This window comes from Oncorhynchus kisutch, linkage group LG27 (assembly GCF_002021735.2).
Source record: "Oncorhynchus kisutch isolate 150728-3 linkage group LG27, Okis_V2, whole genome shotgun sequence".
NCBI lineage: Eukaryota > Metazoa > Chordata > Actinopteri > Salmoniformes > Salmonidae > Oncorhynchus > Oncorhynchus kisutch.
The window spans coordinates 43,454,247-43,476,840 of record NC_034200.2 but is presented as its reverse complement, the minus strand read 5'-3'; the positions used below and the strand labels follow the sequence as shown (position 1 = coordinate 43,476,840).

The window sequence follows — 22,594 nt, the reverse complement described above, 5'->3', positions numbered from 1 at the left end:
CCACTCCCCATCATCATGGACCACTCCCCATCATCATGGACCACTCCCCATCATTATGGACCACTCCCCATTAACGTGTACCACTCCCCATCATCATGGACCACTCCCCATCATCATGGACCACTCCCCATCATCATGGACCACTCCCCATCATCATGGACCACTCCCCATCATCATGGACCACTCCCCATCATCATGGACCACTCCCCATCATCATGGACCACTCCCCATCATTATGGACCACTCCCCATTAACGTGTACCACTCCCTATCATCATGGACCACTCCCCATCATCATGGACCACTCCCCATCATCATGGACCACTCCCCATCATCATGGACCACTCCCCATCATCATGGACCACTCCCCATCATTATGGACCCACTCCCCATTAACGTGTACCACTCCCTATCATCATGGACCACTCCCCATCATCATGGACCACTCCCCATCATCATGGACCACTCCCCATCATCATGGACCACTCCCCATCATTATGGACCACTCCCCATCATTATGGACCACTCCCCATCATCATGGACCACTCCCCATTAACGTGTACCACTCCCCATCATCATGGACCACTCCCCATCATCATGGACCACTCCCCATCATCATGGACCACTCCCCATCATCATGGACCACTCCCCATCATTATGGACCACTCCCCTTCATCATGGACCACTCCCCATCATCATGGACCACTCCCCATCATTATGGACCACTCCCCTTCATCATGGACCACTCCCCATCATCATGGACCACTCCCCATCATCATGGACCACTCCCCATCATCATGGACCACTCCCCATCATCATGGACCACTCCCCATCATTATGCACCACTCCCCTTCATCATGGACCACTCCCCATCATCATGGACCACTCCCCATCATCATGGACCACTCCCCATCATCATGGACCACTCCCCATCATCATGGACCACTCCCCATCATCATGGACCACTCCCCATCATCATGGACCACTCCCCAACATCATGGACTACTCCCCATCATCATGGACCACTCCCCTTCATCAAGGCACCACTCCCCATCATCATGGACTACTCCCCATCATTATGGACCACTCCCCATTAACGTGTACCACTCCCCATCATCATGGACCACTCCCCATCATCATGGACCACTCCCCATCATCATGGACCACTCCCCATCATCATGGACCACTCCCCATCATCATGGACCACTCCCCATCATTATGGACCACTCCCCATTAACGTGTACCACTCCCCATCATCATGGACCACTCCCCATCATCATGGACCACTCCCCATCATCATGGACCACTCCCCATCATCATGGACCACTCCCCATCATCATGGACCACTCCCTATCATTATGGACCACTCCCCTTCATCATGGACCACTCCCCATCATCATGGACCACTCCCCATCATCATGGACCACTCCCCATCATCATGGACCACTCCCCATCATCATGGACCACTCCCCAACATCATGGACTACTCCCCATCATCATGGACCACTCCCCTTCATCAAGGCACCACTCCCCATCATCATGGACTACTCCCCATCATTATGGACCACTCCCCATTAACGTGTACCACTCCCCATCATCATGGACCACTCCCCATCATCATGGACCACTCCCCATCATCATGGACCACTCCCCATCATCATGGACCACTCCCCATCATCATGGACCACTCCCCATCATCATGGACCACTCCCCTTTATCATGGACCACTCCCCATCATTATGCACCACTCCCCTTCATCATGGACCACTCCCCATCATCATGGACCACTCCCCATCATCATGGACCACTCCCCATCATCATGGACCACTCCCCATCATCATGGACCACTCCCCATCATCATGGACCACTCCCTATCATTATGGACCACTCCCCTTCATCATGGACCACTCCCCATCATCATGGACCACTCCCCATCATCATGGACCACTCCCCAACATCATGGACTACTCCCCATCATCATGGACCACTCCCCTTCATCAAGGCACCACTCCCCATCATCATGGACTACTCCCCATCATTATGGACCACTCCCCATTAACGTGTACCACTCCCCATCATCATGGACCACTCCCCATCATCATGGACCACTCCCCATCATCATGGACCACTCCCCATCATCATGGACCACTCCCCATCATCATGGACCACTCCCCATCATTATGGACCACTCCCCATTAACGTGTACCACTCCCCATCATCATGGACCACTCCCCATCATCATGGACCACTCCCCATCATCATGGACCACTCCCCATCATCATGGACCACTCCCCATCATTATGGACCACTCCCCATTAACGTGTACCACTCCCCATCATCATGGACCACTCCCCATCATCATGGACCACTCCCCATCATCATGGACCACTCCCCATCATCATGGACCACTCCCCATCATCATGGACCACTCCCCATCATTATGGACCACTCCCCTTCATCATGGACCACTCCCCATCATCATGGACCACTCCCCATCATCATGGACCACTCCCCATCATCATGGACCACTCCCCATCATCATGGACCACTCCCCATCATTATGGACCACTCCCCTTCATCATGGACCACTCCCCATCATCATGGACCACTCCCCATCATCATGGACCACTCCCCATCATTATGGACCACTCCCCGTCATCATGGACCACTCCCCAACATCATGGACTATTCCCCATCATCATGGACCACTCCCCATCATTATGGACCATTCCCCTTCATCATGGACCACTCCCCATCATCATGGACCACTCCCCATCATCATGGACCACTCCCCATCATTATGGACCACTCCCGTCATCATGGACCACTCCCCAACATCATGGACTACTCCCCATCATCATGGACCACTCCCCTTCATCAAGGCACCACTCCCCATCATCCTGGACCACTCCCCGTCATCATGGACCACTCCCCATCAACATGGACCACTCCCCGTCATCATGGACCACTCCCCATCAACATGGACCACTCCCCATCAACATGGACCACTCCCCGTCATCATGGACCACTCCCCATCAACATGGACCACTCCCTGTCATCATGGACCACTCCCCATCATCCTGGACCACTCCCCATCATCCTGGACCACTCCCCATCATCATGGACCACTCCCCATCATCATGGACCACTCCCCTTCATCAAGGGACCACTCCCCATCAACCTGGACCACTCCCCATCATCATGGACCACTCCCCATCAACATGGACCACTCCCCGTCATCATGGACCACTCCCCATCAACATGGACCACTCCCCGTCATCATGGACCACTCCCCATTATCCTGGACCACTCCCCATCATCATGGACCACTCCCCATCAACATGGACCACTCCCCGTCATCATGGACCACTCCCCATCAACATGGACCACTCCCCATCATCATGGACCACTCCCCTTCATCAAGGGAATGTATCATGGGCCAATTGTGACTGACTGATTTACAAATGATATTGAGTTGTTATTTATGATGCAAGGGGATTTCTTGATCAGTTTCAACTGCATTGTCGAACTCACCCCTTTACTCTCTAACCCTGTCACTTTCTGCAGATACGACCTGTCGTCGCTGAGGATCCTGGGAACTGTAGGCGAGCCCATCAACCCAGAGGCGTGGCATTGGTACTACGAGGTTGTTGGTCAGAAGAGATGTCCCGTAGTGGACACCTTCTGGCAGACTGAGACCGTGAGTGTGTGTGCGTGTCTGAGACTGTGTGTGTTTCTGTGTGAGTGTGTGTGTCTGTGACGGTGTGTGTGTGTGACTGTGGGTGTGTGTGTGACCAAGGACCCCACTCATCCCATCACTAAGGACCCCACACATCCCATCACTAAGGACCCCACACATCCCATCACCAAGGACCCCACATCCCATCACCAAGGACCCCACATCCCATCACCAAGGACCCCACACATCCCATTATCAAGGACCCCACATGCCATCACCAAGGACCCCACATCCCATCAACAAGGACTCCCCACATCCCATCACCAAAGACTCCCCACATCCCATCACCAAGGACCCCACACATCCCACCATCAAGGACTCCACACATCCCGTCACCAAGGACTCCCCACATCCCATCACCAATACACATCCCATCACGAAGGACTCCCCACATCCCATCACCAAGGACCCCACATCCCATCATCAAGGACTCCCCACATCCCATCACCAAGGACTCCCCACATCCCATCATCAATACACATCCAGTCACCAAGGACTCCCCACATCCCATCACCATGGACTCCCCACATCCCATCATCAAGGACCCCCACATCCCATCACCAAGGACTCCCCACATCCCATCATCAAGGACTCCCCACATCCCATCACCAAGGACCCCATATCCCATCATCAAGGACTCCCCACATCCCATCACCAAGGACCCCCACATCCCATCACCAAGGACCCCACACAACCCATCATCAAGGACCCCACATCCCATCACCAAGGACTCCACATCCCATCACCAAGGACTCCACATCCCATCACCAAGGACCCCCACATCCCATCACCAAGGACCCCCACATCCCATTATCAAGGACCCCACATGCCATCACCAAGGACCCCACATCCCATCAACAAGGACTCCCCACATCCCATCACCAAGGACTCCCCACATCCCATCACCAAGGACTCCCCACATCCCATCACCAAGGACTCCCCACATCCCATCATCAAGGACCCCCACATCCCATCACCAAGGACTCCCCACATCCCATCATCAAGGACTCCCCACATCCCATCACCAAGGACCCCATATCCCATCATCAAGGACTCCCCACATCCCATCACCAAGGACCCCCACATCCCATCACCAAGGACCCCACACAACCCATCATCAAGGACCCCACATCCCATCACCAAGGACTCCACATCCCATCACCAAGGACTCCACATCCCATCACCAAGGACCCCCACATCCCATCACCAAGGACCCCCACATCCCATCACCAAGGACCCACATCCCATCATCAAGGACCCCCACATCCCATCACCAAGGACCCCACATCCCATCACCAAGGACCCCACATCCCATCACCAAGGACCCCCACATCCCATCACCAAGGACCCCATACATCCCATCATCAAGGACCCCACATCCCATCACCCAGGACTCCACATCCCATCACCAAGGACCACACATCCCATCACCAAGGACCCCACATCCAATCACCAAGGACTCCCACATCCCATCACCAAGGACCCCACATCCCATCATCAAGGACCCCCACATCCCATCACCAAGGACTCCCCACATCCCATCACCAAGGACCCCCACATCCCATCACCAAGGACCACACATCCCACCACCAAGGACCCCACATCCCATCACCAAGGACTCCCACATCCCATCACCAAGTACCCCCACATCCCATCACCAAGGACTCCACATCCCATCACCAAGGACCACACATCCCATCACCAAGGACCCCACATCCAATCACCAAGGACCCTCACATCCCATCACCAAGGACCCCACATCCCATCACCAAGGACCCCACATCCCATCACCAAGGACCCCCACATCCCATCACCAAGGACTCCCCACATCCCATCACCAAGGACTCCCCACATCCCATCACCAAGGACCCCATATCCCATCTCCAAGTACTCCCCACATCCCATCACCAATACACTTCCCATCACCAAGGACTCCACACATCCCATCACCAAGTACTCCCCACATCCCATCACCAATACACTTCCCATCACCAAGGACTCCCCACATCCCATCATCAAGGACTCCCCACATCCCATCACTAAGGACCCCATATCCCATCATCAAGGACTCCCCACATCCCATCACCAAGGACCCCCACATCCCATCACCAAGGACCCCACACAACCCATCATCAAGGACCCCACATCCCATCACCAAGGACTCCACATCCCATCACCAAGGACTCCACATCCCATCACCAAGGACCCCCACATCCCATCACCAAGGACCCCCACATCCCATTATCAAGGACCCCACATGCCATCACCAAGGACCCCACATCCCATCAACAAGGACTCCCCACATCCCATCACCAAGGACTCCCCACATCCCATCACCAAGGACTCCCCACATCCCATCACCAAGGACTCCCCACATCCCATCATCAAGGACCCCCACATCCCATCACCAAGGACTCCCCACATCCCATCATCAAGGACTCCCCACATCCCATCACCAAGGACCCCATATCCCATCATCAAGGACTCCCCACATCCCATCACCAAGGACCCCCACATCCCATCACCAAGGACCCCACACAACCCATCATCAAGGACCCCACATCCCATCACCAAGGACTCCACATCCCATCACCAAGGACTCCACATCCCATCACCAAGGACCCCCACATCCCATCACCAAGGACCCCCACATCCCATCACCAAGGACCCCACATCCCATCATCAAGGACCCCCACATCCCATCACCAAGGACCCCACATCCCATCACCAAGGACCCCACATCCCATCACCAAGGACCCCCACATCCCATCACCAAGGACCCCATACATCCCATCATCAAGGACCCCCACATCCCATCACCCAGGACTCCACATCCCATCACCAAGGACCACACATCCCATCACCAAGGACCCCACATCCAATCACCAAGGACTCCCACATCCCATCACCAAGGACCCCACATCCCATCACCAAGGACCCCACATCCCATCATCAAGGACCCCCACATCCCATCACCAAGGACTCCCCACATCCCATCACCAAGGACCCCCACATCCCATCACCAAGGACCACACATCCCACCACCAAGGACCCCACATCCCATCACCAAGGACTCCCACATCCCATCACCAAGTACCCCCACATCCCATCACCAAGGACTCCACATCCCATCACCAAGGACCACACATCCCATCACCAAGGACCCCACATCCAATCACCAAGGACTCCCACATCCCATCACCAAGGACCCCACATCCCATCACCAAGGACCCCACATCCCATCACCAAGGACCCCCACATCCATCACCAAGGACTCCCCACATCCCATCACCAAGGACTCCCCACATCCCATCACCAAGGACCCCATATCCCATCTCCAAGTACTCCCCACATCCCATCACCAATACACTTCCCATCACCAAGGACTCCACACATCCCATCACCAAGTACTCCCCACATCCCATCACCAATACACTTCCCATCACCAAGGACTCCCCACATCCCATCATCAAGGACTCCCCACATCCCATCACCAAGGACTCCCCACATCCCATCACCAATACACATCCCATCACCAAGGACTCCCCACATCCCATCACCAATACACATCCCATCACCAATGACTCCCCACATCCCATCACCAAGGACTCCCCACATCCCATCACCAAGGACTCCCCACATCCCATCACCAAGGACCCCACACATCCCATCACCAATACACATTCCATCACCAAGGACTCCCCACATCCCATCACCAAGGACCCCACATCCCATCATCAAGGACCCCCACATCCCATCACCAAGTACCCCCACATCCCATCACCAAGGATCCCACACATCCCATCATCAAGGACCCCACATCCCATCACCAAGGACTCCACATCCCATCACCAAGGACCCCAAATCCCATCATCAAGGACCCCCACATCCCATCACCAAGGACTCCACATCTCATCACCAAGGACTCCCCACATCCCATCACCAATACACATCCCATCACCAAGGACTCCCCACATCCCATCACCAAGGACCCCACATCCCATCACCAAGGACTCCCCACATCCCATCACCAAGGACTCCACATCTCATCACCAAGGACTCCCCACATCCCATCACCAATACACATCCCATCACCAAGGACTCCCCACATCCCATCACCAATACACATCCCATCACCAAGGACTCCCCACATCCCAACACCAAGGTCTCACCACATCCCATCACCAAGGACCCCACACATCCCATCACCATTACACATTCCATCACCAAGGACTCCCCACATCCCATCACCAAGGACCCCACATCCCATCATCAAGGACCCCCACATCCCATCACCAAGGACCCCACATCCCATCACCAAGGACCCCACATCCCATCACCAAGGACCCCCACATCCCATCACCAAGGACTCCCCACATCCCATCACCACGGACCCCCACATCCCATCACCAAGGACCACACATCCCACCACCAAGGACCCCACATCCCATCACCAAGGACTCCCACATCCCATCACCAAGGACCCCACACATCCCATCACCAAGGACTCCCACATCCCATCACCAAACCCCACACATCCCATCACCAAGGACCCCACACATCCCATCATCAAGGACCCCACATCCCATCACCAAGGACTCCACATCCCATCACCAAGGACCCCCACATCCCATCACCAAGGACCCCCACATCCCATCACCAAGGACCCCACATCCCATCATCAAGGACTCCCCACATCCCATCATCAAGGACCCCACATCCCATCATCAAGGACCCCACATCCCATCATCAAGGACCCCCACATCCCATCACCAAGGACCCCACATCCCATCATCAAGGACTCCCCACATCCCATCACCAAGGACTCCCCACATCCCATCACCAAGGACCCCATATCCCATCACAAATACACATCCCATCACCAAGGACCCCACATCCCATCACCAAGGACTCCCCACATCCCATCACCAATACACTTCCCATCACCAAGGACTCCACACATCCCATCATCAAGGACTCCCCACATCCCATCACCAAGGACTCCCCACATCCCATCACCAATACACATCCCATCACGAAGGACTCCCCACATCCCATCACCAAGGACCCCACATCCCATCATCAAGGACACCACACATCCCATCACCAAGGACTCCCCACATCCCATCACCAATAAACATCCCATCACCAAGGACCCCACACATCCCATCACCAAGGACTCCCACATCCCATCACCAAGGACCCCCCACATTCCATCATCAAGGACCCCACATCCCATCACCAAGGACCCCACACATCCCATCACCAAGGACCCCACAATCCCATCATCAAGGACTCCCCACATCCCATCACCAAGGACTCCCCACATCCCATCACCAAGGACCCCATATCCCATCTCCAAGTACTGCCCACATCCCATCACCAATACACTTCCCATCACCAAGGACTCCCCACATCCCATCACCAAGTACTCCCCACATCCCATCACCAATACACATCCCATCGCCAAGGACTCCCCACATCCCATCACCAATACACATCCCATCACCAAGGACTCCCCACATCCCATCACCAAGGACTCCCCACATCCCATCACCAATACACATCCCATCACCAAGGACTCCCCACATCCCATCATCAAGGACTCCCCACATCCCATCACCAAGGACTCCCCACATCCCATCACCAATACACATCCCATCGCCAAGGACTCCCCACATCCCATCACCAATACACATCCCATCACCAAGGACTCCCCACATCCCATCACCAAGGACTCCCCACATCCCATCACCAATACACATCCCATCACCAAGGACTCCCCACATCCCATCACCAATACACATCCCATCACCAAGGACTCCCCACATCCCATCACCAAGGACTCCCCACATCCCATCACCAAGGACTCCCCACATCCCATCACCAATACACATTCCATCACCAAGGACTCCCCACATCCCATCACCAAGGACCCCACATCCCATCATCAAGGACCCCCACATCCCATCACCAAGTACCCCCCACATCCCATCACCAAGGATCACACACATCCCATCATCAAGGACCCCACATCCCATCACCAAGGACTCCACATCCCATCACCAAGGACCACACATCCGATCACCAAGGACCCCACATCCAATCACCAAGGACTCCCACATCCCATCACCAAGGACCCCACATCCCATCACCAAGGACCCCCACATCCCATCATCAAGGACCCCCACATCCCATCACCAAGGACTCCCCACATCCCATCACCAAGGACCCCATATCCCATCACCAATACACATCCCATCACCAAGGACCCCACATCCCATCACCAAGGACTCCCCACATCCCATCACCAAGGACCCCCACATCCAATCACCAAGGACTCCCACATCCCATCACCAAGGACCCCACATCCCATCACCAAGGACCCCACATCCCATCACCAAGGACCCCCACATCCCATCACCAAGGACTCCCCACATCCCATCACCAAGGACTCCCCACATCCCATCACCAAGGACCCCATATCCCATCTCCAAGTACTCCCCACATCCCACCACCAATACACTTCCCATCACCAAGGACTCCACACATCCCATCACCAAGTACTCCCCACATCCCATCACCAATACACTTCCCATCACCAAGGACTCCCCACATCCCATCATCAAGGACTCCCCACATCCCATCACCAAGGACTCCCCACATCCCATCATCAAGGACTCCCCACATCCCATCACCAAGTACTCCCCAGATCCCATCACCAATACACATCCCATCACCAAGGACTCCCCACATCCCATCACCAAGGACCCCACATCCCATCACCAAGGACTCCCCACATCCCATCACCAAGGACTCCACATCTCATCACCAAGGACTCCCCACATCCCATCACCAATACACATCCCATCACCAAGGACTCCCCACATCCCATCACCAAGGACCCCACATCCCATCATCAAGGACTCCCCACATCCCATCACCAAGGACTCCCCACATCCCATCACCAATACACATCCAGTCACCAAGGACTCCCCACATCCCATCACCAAGGACTCCACATCCCATCACCAAGGACCCCCACATCCCATCACCAAGGACCACACATCCCATCACCAAGGACCCCACATCCCATCACCAAGGACTCCCACATCCCATCACCAAGGACACCACACATCCCATCACCAAGGACTCCCCACATCCCATCACCAATAAACATCCCATCACCAAGGACCCCACACATCCCATCACCAAGGACTCCCACATCCCATCACCAAGGACCCCCCACATTCCATCATCAAGGACCCCACATCCCATCACCAAGGACCCCATATCCCATCTCCAAGTACTGCCCACATCCCATCACCAATACACATCCCATCACCAAGGACCCCACATCCCATCACCAAGGACCCCACATCCCATCATCAAGGACCCCCCACATCCCATCACCAAGGACTCCCCACATCCCATCACCAAGGACCCCCACATCCCATCACCAAGGACCACACATCCCACCACCAAGGACCCCACATCCCATCACCAAGGACTCCCACATCCCATCACCAAGTACCCCCACATCCCATCACCAAGGACTCCACATCCCATCACCAAGGACCACACATCCCATCACCAAGGACCCCACATCCAATCACCAAGGACTCCCACATCCCATCACCAAGGACCCCACATCCCATCACCAAGGACCCCCACATCCCATCACCAAGGACCCCCACATCCCATCACCAAGGACTCCCCACATCCCATCACCAAGGACTCCCCACATCCCATCACCAATGACCCCATATCCCATCTCCAAGTACTCCCCACATCCCATCACCAATACACTTCCCATCACCAAGGACTCCACACATCCCATCACCAAGTACTCCCCACATCCCATCACCAATACACTTCCCATCACCAAGGACTCCCCACATCCCATCATCAAGGACTCCCCACATCCCATCACCAAGGACTCCCCACATCCCATCACCAATACACATCCCATCACCAAGGACTCCCCACATCCCATCACCAATACACATCCCATCACCAATGACTCCCCACATCCCATCACCAAGGACTCCCCACATCCCATCACCAAGGACTCCCCACATCCCATCACCAAGGACCCCACACATCCCATCACCAATACACATTCCATCACCAAGGACTCCCCACATCCCATCACCAAGGACCCCACATCCCATCATCAAGGACCCCCACATCCCATCACCAAGTACCCCCACATCCCATCACCAAGGATCCCACACATCCCATCATCAAGGACCCCACATCCCATCACCAAGGACTCCACATCCCATCACCAAGGACTCCACATCCCATCACCAAGGACCCCCACATCCCATCACCAAGGACTCCCACATCCCATCACCAAACCCCACACATCCCATCACCAAGGACCCCACACATCCCATCATCAAGGACCCCACATCCCATCATCAAGGACTCCCCACATCCCATCATCAAGGACCCCCACATCCCATCATCAAGGACCCCACATCCCATCATCAAGGACCCCCACATCCCATCACCAAGGACCCCACATCCCATCATCAAGGACTCCCCACATCCCATCACCAAGGACTCCCCACATCCCATCACCAAGGACCCCATATCCCATCACCAATACACATCCCATCACCAAGGACCCCACATCCCATCACCAAGGACTCCCCACATCCCATCACCAATACACTTCCCATCACCAAGGACTCCACACATCCCATCATCAAGGACTCCCCACATCCCATCACCAAGGACTCCCCACATCCCATCACCAATACACATCCCATCACGAAGGACTCCCCACATCCCATCACCAAGGACCCCACATCCCATCATCAAGGACTCCCCACATCCCATCACCAAGGACTCCCCACATCCCATCACCAATACACATCCAGTCACCAAGGACTCCCCACATCCCATCACCAAGGACTCCACATCCCATCACCAAGGACCCCCACATCCCATCACCAAGGACCACACATCCCATCACCAAGGACCCCACATCCCATCACCAAGGACTCCCACATCCCATCACCAAGGACACCACACATCCCATCACCAAGGACTCCCCACATCCCATCACCAATAAACATCCCATCACCAAGGACCCCACACATCCCATCACCAAGGACTCCCACATCCCACATCCCATCACCAAGGACCCCCCACATTCCATCATCAAGGACCCCACATCCCATCATCAAGGACCCCACATCCCATCATCAAGGACTCCCCACATCCCATCACCAAGGACTCCCCACATCCCATCACCAAGGACCCCATATCCCATCTCCAAGTACTGCCCACATCCCATCACCAATACACATCCCATCACCAAGGACCCCACATCCCATCACCAAGGACCCCACATCCCATCATCAAGGACCCCCACATCCCATCACCAAGGACTCCCCACATCCCATCACCAAGGACCCCCACATCCCATCACCAAGGACCACACATCCCACCACCAAGGACCCCACATCCCATCACCAAGGACTCCCACATCCCATCACCAAGTACCCCCCACATCCCATCACCAAGGACTCCACATCCCATCACCAAGGACCACACATCCCATCACCAAGGACCCCACATCCAATCACCAAGGACTCCCACATCCCATCACCAAGGACCCCACATCCCATCACCAAGGACCCCACATCCCATCACCAAGGACCCCCACATCCCATCACCAAGGACTCCCCACATCCCATCACCAAGGACTCCCCACATCCCATCACCAAGGACCCCATATCCCATCTCCAAGTACTCCCCACATCCCATCACCAATACACTTCCCATCACCAAGGACTCCACACATCCCATCACCAAGTACTCCCCCACATCCCATCACCAATACACTTCCCATCACCAAGGACTCCCCACATCCCATCATCAAGGACTCCCCACATCCCATCACCAAGGACTCCCCACATCCCATCACCAATACACATCCCATCACCAAGGACTCCCCACATCCCATCACCAATACACATCCCATCACCAATGACTCCCCACATCCCATCACCAAGGACTCCCCACATCCCATCACCAAGGACTCCCCACATCCCATCACAAAGGACCCCACACATCCCATCACCAATACACATTCCATCACCAAGGACTCCCCACATCCCATCACCAAGGACCCCACATCCCATCATCAAGGACCCCCACATCCCATCACCAAGTACCCCCCACATCCCATCACCAAGGATCCCACACATCCCATCATCAAGGACCCCCACATCCCATCACCAAGGACTCCACATCCCATCACCAAGGACCCCAAATCCCATCATCAAGGACCCCCCACATCCCATCACCAAGGACTCCACATCTCATCACCAAGGACTCCCCACATCCCATCACCAATACACATCCCATCACCAAGGACTCCCCACATCCCATCACCAAGGACCCCACATCCCATCACCAAGGACTCCCCACATCCCATCACCAAGGACTCCACATCTCATCACCAAGGACTCCCCACATCCCATCACCAATACACATCCCATCACCAAGGACTCCCCACATCCCATCACCAATACACATCCCATCACCAAGGACTCCCCACATCCCAACACCAAGGTCTCACCACATCCCATCACCAAGGACCCCACACATTCCATCACCATTACACATTCCATCACCAAGGACTCCCCACATCCCATCACCAAGGACCCCACATCCCATCATCAAGGACCCCCACATCCCATCACCAAGGACCCCACATCCCATCACCAAGGACCCCACATCCCATCACCAAGGACCCCCACATCCCATCACCAAGGACTCCCCACATCCCATCACCACGGACCCCCCACATCCCATCACCAAGGACCACACATCCCACCACCAAGGACCCCACATCCCATCACCAAGGACTCCCACATCCCATCACCAAGGACCCCACACATCCCATCACCAAGGACTCCCACATCCCATCACCAAACCCCACACATCCCATCACCAAGGACCCCACACATCCCATCATCAAGGACCCCACATCCCATCACCAAGGACTCCACATCCCATCACCAAGGACCCCCACATCCCATCACCAAGGACCCCCACATCCCATCACCAAGGACCCCCACATCCCATCATCAAGGACTCCCCACATCCCATCATCAAGGACCCCACATCCCATCATCAAGGACCCCACATCCCATCATCAAGGACCCCCACATCCCATCACCAAGGACCCCACATCCCATCATCAAGGACTCCCACATCCCATCACCAAACCCCACACATCCCATCACCAAGGACCCCACACATCCCATCATCAAGGACCCCACATCCCATCACCAAGGACTCCACATCCCATCACCAAGGACCCCCACATCCCATCACCAAGGACCCCCACATCCCATCACCAAGGACCCCACATCTCATCACCAAGGACCCCACACATCCCATCACCAAGGACCCCACATCCCATCACCAAGGACTCTCCACATCCCATCACCAAGGACTCCCCACATCCCATCACCAATACACATCCCATCACCAAGGACTCCCCACATCCCATCACCAAGGACTCCCAACATCCCATCACCAAGGACTCCCCACATCCCATCACCAATACACATCCCATCACCAAGGACTCCCCACATCCCATCACCAATACACATCCCATCACCAAGGACTCCACATCCCCATCACCAAGGACCCCCACATCCCATCACCAAGGACCACACATCCCATCACCAAGGACCCCACATCCCATCACCAAGGACTCCCACATCCCATCACCAAGGACACCACACATCCCATCACCAAGGACTCCCCACATCCCATCACCAATAAACATCCCATCACCAAGGACTCCCCACATCCCATCACCAAGGACTCCCCACATCCCATCACCAAGGACCCCACACATCCCATCACCAATACACATTCCATCACCAAGGACTCCCCACATCCCATCACCAAGGACCCCACATCCCATCATCAAGGACCCCCACATCCCATCACCAAGTACCCCCACATCCCATCACCAAGGATCCCACACATCCCATCATCAAGGACCCCACATCCCATCACCAAGGACTCCACATCCCATCACCAAGGACCCCAAATCCCATCATCAAGGACCCCCCACATCCCATCACCAAGGACTCCACATCTCATCACCAAGGACTCCCCACATCCCATCACCAATACACATCCCATCACCAAGGACTCCCCACATCCCATCACCAAGGACCCCACATCCCATCACCAAGGACTCCCCACATCCCATCACCAAGGACTCCACATCTCATCACCAAGGACTCCCCACATCCCATCACCAATACACATCCCATCACCAAGGACTCCCCACATCCCATCACCAATACACATCCCATCACCAAGGACTCCCCACATCCCAACACCAAGGTCTCACCACATCCCATCACCAAGGACCCCACACATCCCATCACCATTACACATTCCATCACCAAGGACTCCCCACATCCCATCACCAAGGACCCCACATCCCATCATCAAGGACCCCCACATCCCATCACCAAGGACCCCCACATCCCATCACCAAGGACCCCACATCCCATCACCAAGGACCCCCACATCCCATCACCAAGGACTCCCCACATCCCATCACCACGGACCCCCACATCCCATCACCAAGGACCACACATCCCACCACCAAGGACCCCACATCCCATCACCAAGGACTCCCACATCCCATCACCAAGGACCCCACACATCCCATCACCAAGGACTTCCCACATCCCATCACCAAACCCCACACATCCCATCACCAAGGACCCCCACACATCCCATCATCAAGGACCCCACATCCCATCACCAAGGACTCCACATCCCATCAGCAAGGACCCCCACATCCCATCACCAAGGACCCCCACATCCCATCACCAAGGACCCCACATCCCATCATCAAGGACTCCCCACATCCCATCATCAAGGACCCCACATCCCATCATCAAGGACCCCACATCCCATCATCAAGGACCCCCACATCCCATCACCAAGGACCCCACATCCCATCATCAAGGACTCCCACATCCCATCACCAAACCCCACACATCCCATCACCAAGGACCCCACACATCCCATCATCAAGGACCCCCACATCCCATCACCAAGGACTCCACATCCCATCACCAAGGACCCCCACATCCCATCACCAAGGACCCCCACATCCCATCACCAAGGACCCCACATCTCATCACCAAGGACCCCACACATCCCATCACCAAGGACCCCCACATCCCATCACCAAGGACTCTCCACATCCCATCACCAAGGACTCCCCACATCCCATCACCAATACACATCCCATCACCAAGGACTCCCCACATCCCATCACCAAGGACTCCCAACATCCCATCACCAAGGACTCCCCACATCCCATCACCAATACACATCCCATCACCAAGGACTCCCCACATCCCATCACCAATACACATCCCATCACCAAGGACTCCACATCCCATCACCAAGGACCCCCACATCCCATCACCAAGGACCACACATCCCATCACCAAGGACCCCACATCCCATCACCAAGGACTTCCCACATCCCATCACCAAGGACCCCCACATCCCATCACCAAGGACCACACATCCCATCACCAAGGACCCCACATCCCATCACCAAGGACTCCCACATCCCATCACCAAGGACACCACACATCCCATCACCAAGGACTCCCCACATCCCATCACCAATAAACATCCCATCACCAAGGACCCCACACATCCCATCACCAAGGACTCCCACATCCCATCACCAAGGACCCCCCACATTCCATCATCAAGGACCCCACATCCCATCACCAAGGACCCCACACATCCCATCACCAAGGACCCCATATCCCATCTCCAAGTACTGCCCACATCCCATCACCAATACACTTCCCATCACCAAGGACTCCCCACATCCCATCACCAAGTACTCCCCCACATCCCATCACCAAGTACTCCCCACATCCCATCACCAATACACTTCCCATCACCAAGGACTCCCCACATCCCATCATCAAGGACTCCCCACATCCCATCACCAAGGACTCCCCACATCCATCACCAATACACATCCCATCGCCAAGGACTCCCCACATCCCATCACCAATACACATCCCATCACCAAGGACTCCCCACATCCCATCACCAAGGACTCCCCACATCCCATCACCAATACACATCCCATCACCAAGGACTCCCCACATCCCATCACCAATACACATCCCATCACCAAGGACTCCCCACATCCCATCACCAAGGACTCCCCACATCCCATCACCAATACACATTCCATCACCAAGGACTCCCCACATCCCATCACCAAGGACCCCACATCCCATCATCAAGGACCCCCACATCCCATCACCAAGTACCCCCACATCCCATCACCAAGGATCCCACACATCCCATCATCAAGGACCCCACATCCCATCACCAAGGACTCCACATCCCATCACCAAGGACCACACATCCCATCACCAAGGACCCCACATCCAATCACCAAGGACTCCCACATCCCATCACCAAGGACCCCACATCCCATCATCAAGGACCCCCACATCCCATCACCAAGGACTCCCCACATCCCATCACCAAGGACCCCATATCCCATCACCAATACACATCCCATCACCAAGGACCCCACATCCCATCACCAAGGACTCCCCACATCCCATCACCAAGGACCCCCACATCCAATCACCAAGGACTCCCACATCCCATCACCAATACACATCCCATCACCAAGGACTCCCCACATCCCATCACCAATACACATCCCATCACCAAGGACTCCCCACATCCCAACACCAAGGTCTCCCCACATCCCATCACCAAGGACCCCACACATCCCATCACCATTACACATTCCATCACCAAGGACTCCCCACATCCCATCACCAAGGACCCCACATCCCATCATCAAGGACCCCCACATCCCATCAACAAGGACCCCACATCCCATCACCAAGGACCCCCACATCCCATCACCAAGGACCCCCACATCCCATCACCAAGGACCCCATACATCCCATCATCAAGGACCCCACATCCCATCACCCAGGACTCCACATCCCATCACCAAGGACCACACATCCCATCACCAAGGACCCCACATCCAATCACCAAGGACTCCCACATCCCATCACCAAGGACCCCACATCCCATCACCAAGGACCCCACATCCAATCACCAAGGACTCCCACATCCCATCACCAAGGACTCTCCACATCCCATCACCAAGGACTCCCCACATCCCATCACCAATACACATCCCATCACCAAGGACTCCCCACATCCCATCACCAAGGACACCCAACATCCCATCACCAAGGACTCCCCACATCCCATCACCAATACACATCCCATCACCAATGACTCCCCACATCCCATCACCAAGGACTCCACATCCCATCACCAAGGACTCCACATCCCATCACCAAGGACCCCCACATCCCATCACCAAGGACCACACATCCCATAACCAAGGACCCCACATCCCATAACCAAGGACCCCACATCCCATCACCAAGGACACCACACATCCCATCACCAATGACTCCCACATCCCATCACCAAGGACCCCACACATCCCATCACCAAGGACTCCCACATCCCATCACCAAGGACTCCACACATCCCATCACCAAGGACCCCACATCCCATCACCAAGGACCCCACACATCCCATCACCAAGGACTCCCACTTCCCATCACCAAGGACCCCCCACATTCCATCATCAAGGACCCCACATCCCATCACCAAGGACTCCCCACATCCCATCACCAAGGACTCCCCACATCCCATCACCAATACACATCCCATCACCAAGGACTCCCCACATCCCATCACCAATACACATCCCATCACCAAGGACCCCCACATCCCATCACCAAGGACCCCACATCCCATCACCAAGGACCCCCACATCCCATCACCAAGGACCCCCACATCCCATCACCAAGGACCCCACATCCCATCATCAAGGACTCCCCACATCCCATCATCAAGGACCCCACATCCCATCATCAAGGACTCCACATCTCATCATCAAGGACTCCCCACATCCCATCACCAAGGACCCCCACATCCCATCACCATGGACCCCACACATCCCATCATCAAGGACCCCACATCCCATCACCAATACACATCCCATCACCAAGGACCCCCACATCCCATCATCAAGGACCCCACACATCCCATCATCAAGGACCCCACATCCCATCACCAAGGACTCCACATCCCATCACCAAGGACCCCCACATCCCATCACCAAGGACCACACATCCCATCAACCAAGGACCCCACATCCCATCACCAAGGACCCCCACATCCCATCACCAAGGACCCCACACATCCCATCATCAAGGACCCCACATCCCATCACCAAGGACTCCACATCCCATCACCAAGGACCCCCACATCCCATCACCAAGGACCACACATCCCATCAACCAAGGACCCCACATCCCATCACCAAGGACTTCCCACATCCCATCACCAAGGACCCCACACATCCCATCACCAAGGACTCCCCACATCCCATCACCAAGGACCCCCACATCCCATCACCAAGGACTCCCCACATCCCATCACCAAGGACTCCACATCTCATCACCAAGGACTCCCCACATCCCATCACCAATACACATCCCATCACCAAGGACTCCCCACATCCCATCACCAAGGACTCCCCACATCCCATCACCAAGGACCCCACACATCCCATCACCAATACACATCCCATCTCCAAGGACCCCCACATCCCATCATCAAGGACCCCCACATCCCATCACCAAGTACCCCCACATCCCATCACCAAGGATCCCACACATCCCATCATCAAGGACTCCCCACATCCCATCACCAAGGACTCCACATCTCATCACCAATACACATCCCATCACCAAGGACTCCCCACATCCCATCACCAAGGACTCCCCACATCCCATCACCAAGGACCCCACACATCCCATCACCAATACACATTCCATCACCAAGGACTCCCCACATCCCATCACCAAGGATCCCACACATCCCATCATCAAGGACCCCACATCCCATCACCAAGGACTCCCCCACATCCCATCACAAATACACATCCCATCACCAAGGACTCCCCACATCCCATCACCAATACACATCCCATCACCAAGGACTCCCCACATCCCAACACCAAGGACCCCACACATCCCATCACCATTACACATCCCATCATCAAGGACCCCCACATCCCATCACCAAGGACCCCACATCCCATCACCAAGGACCCCACATCCCATCATCAAGGACTCCCCACATCCCATCACCAAGGACCCCACATCCCATCATCAAGGACTCCCCACATCCCATCACCAAGGACTCCCCACATCCCATCACCAAGGACCCCATATCCCATCACCAATACATATCCCATCACCAAGGACCCCACATCCCATCACCAAGGACTCCCCACATCCCATCTCCAAGTACTCCCCACATCCCATCACCAAGGACCCCATATCCCATCTCCAAGTACTCCCCACATCCCATCACCAATACACTTCCCATCACCAAGGACTCCCCCACATCCCATCACCAAGTACTCCCCACATCCCATCACCAATACACTTCCCATCACCAAGGACTCCCCACATCCCATCATCAAGGACTCCCCACATCCCATCACCAAGGACTCCCCACATCCCATCACCAATACACATCCCATCACCAAGGACTCCCCACATCCCAACACCAAGGACCCCACACATCCCATCACCATTACACATCCCATCATCAAGGACTCCCCACATCCCATCACCAAGGACCCCACATCCCATCACCAAGGACTCCCCACATCCCATCACCAAGGACTCCACATCTCATCACCAAGGACTCCCCACATCCCATCACCAAGGACTCCCCACATCCCATCACCAAGGACCCCACATCCCATAACCAAGGACCCCACATCCCATCACCAAGGACACCACACATCCCATCACCAAGGACTCCCACATCCCATCACCAAGGACCCCACACATCCCATCACCAAGGACTCCCACATCCCATCACCAAGGACTCCACACATCCCATCACCAAGGACCCCACACATCCCATCACCAAGGACTCCCACTTCCCATCACCAAGGACCCCCCACATTCCATCATCAAGGACCCCACATCCCATCACCAAGGACTCCCCACATCCCATCACCAAGGACTCCCCACATCCCATCACCAATACACATCCCATCACCAAGGACTCCCCACATCCCATCACCAATACACATCCCATCACCAAGGACCCCCACATCCCATCACCAAGGACCCCACATCCCATCACCAAGGACCCCCACATCCCATCACCAAGGACCCCCACATCCCATCACCAAGGACCCCACATCCCATCATCAAGGACTCCCCACATCCCATCATCAAGGACCCCACATCCCATCATCAAGGACTCCACATCTCATCATCAAGGACTCCCCACATCCCATCATCAAGGACTCCCCACATCCCATCACCAAGGACCCCCCACATCCCATCACCATGGACCCCACACATCCCATCATCAAGGACCCCACATCCCATCACCAATACACATCCCATCACCAAGGACCCCCACATCCCATCATCAAGGACCCCACACATCCCATCATCAAGGACCCCACATCCCATCACCAAGGACTCCACATCCCATCACCAAGGACCCCCACATCCCATCACCAAGGACCACACATCCCATCAACCAAGGACCCCACATCCCATCACCAAGGACCCCCACATCCCATCACCAAGGACCCCACACATCCCATCATCAAGGACCCCACATCCCATCACCAAGGACTCCACATCCCATCACCAAGGAC

General features: G+C 55.3%; 1 protein-coding gene across 1 annotated transcript in view; it reads left to right on the top strand.

Moving 5' to 3' along the window:
- LOC109880792 (acetyl-coenzyme A synthetase, cytoplasmic) overlaps positions 1–22,594 on the top strand; it is an 81,566-nt gene that overhangs the window by 33,145 nt on the left and 25,827 nt on the right. The window contains exon 11 of the mRNA XM_031806406.1: positions 3,567–3,699. Within this exon, the coding sequence (XP_031662266.1) occupies positions 3,567–3,699 (133 nt within the window). The remainder of the gene's footprint in view (positions 1–3,566; positions 3,700–22,594) is intronic.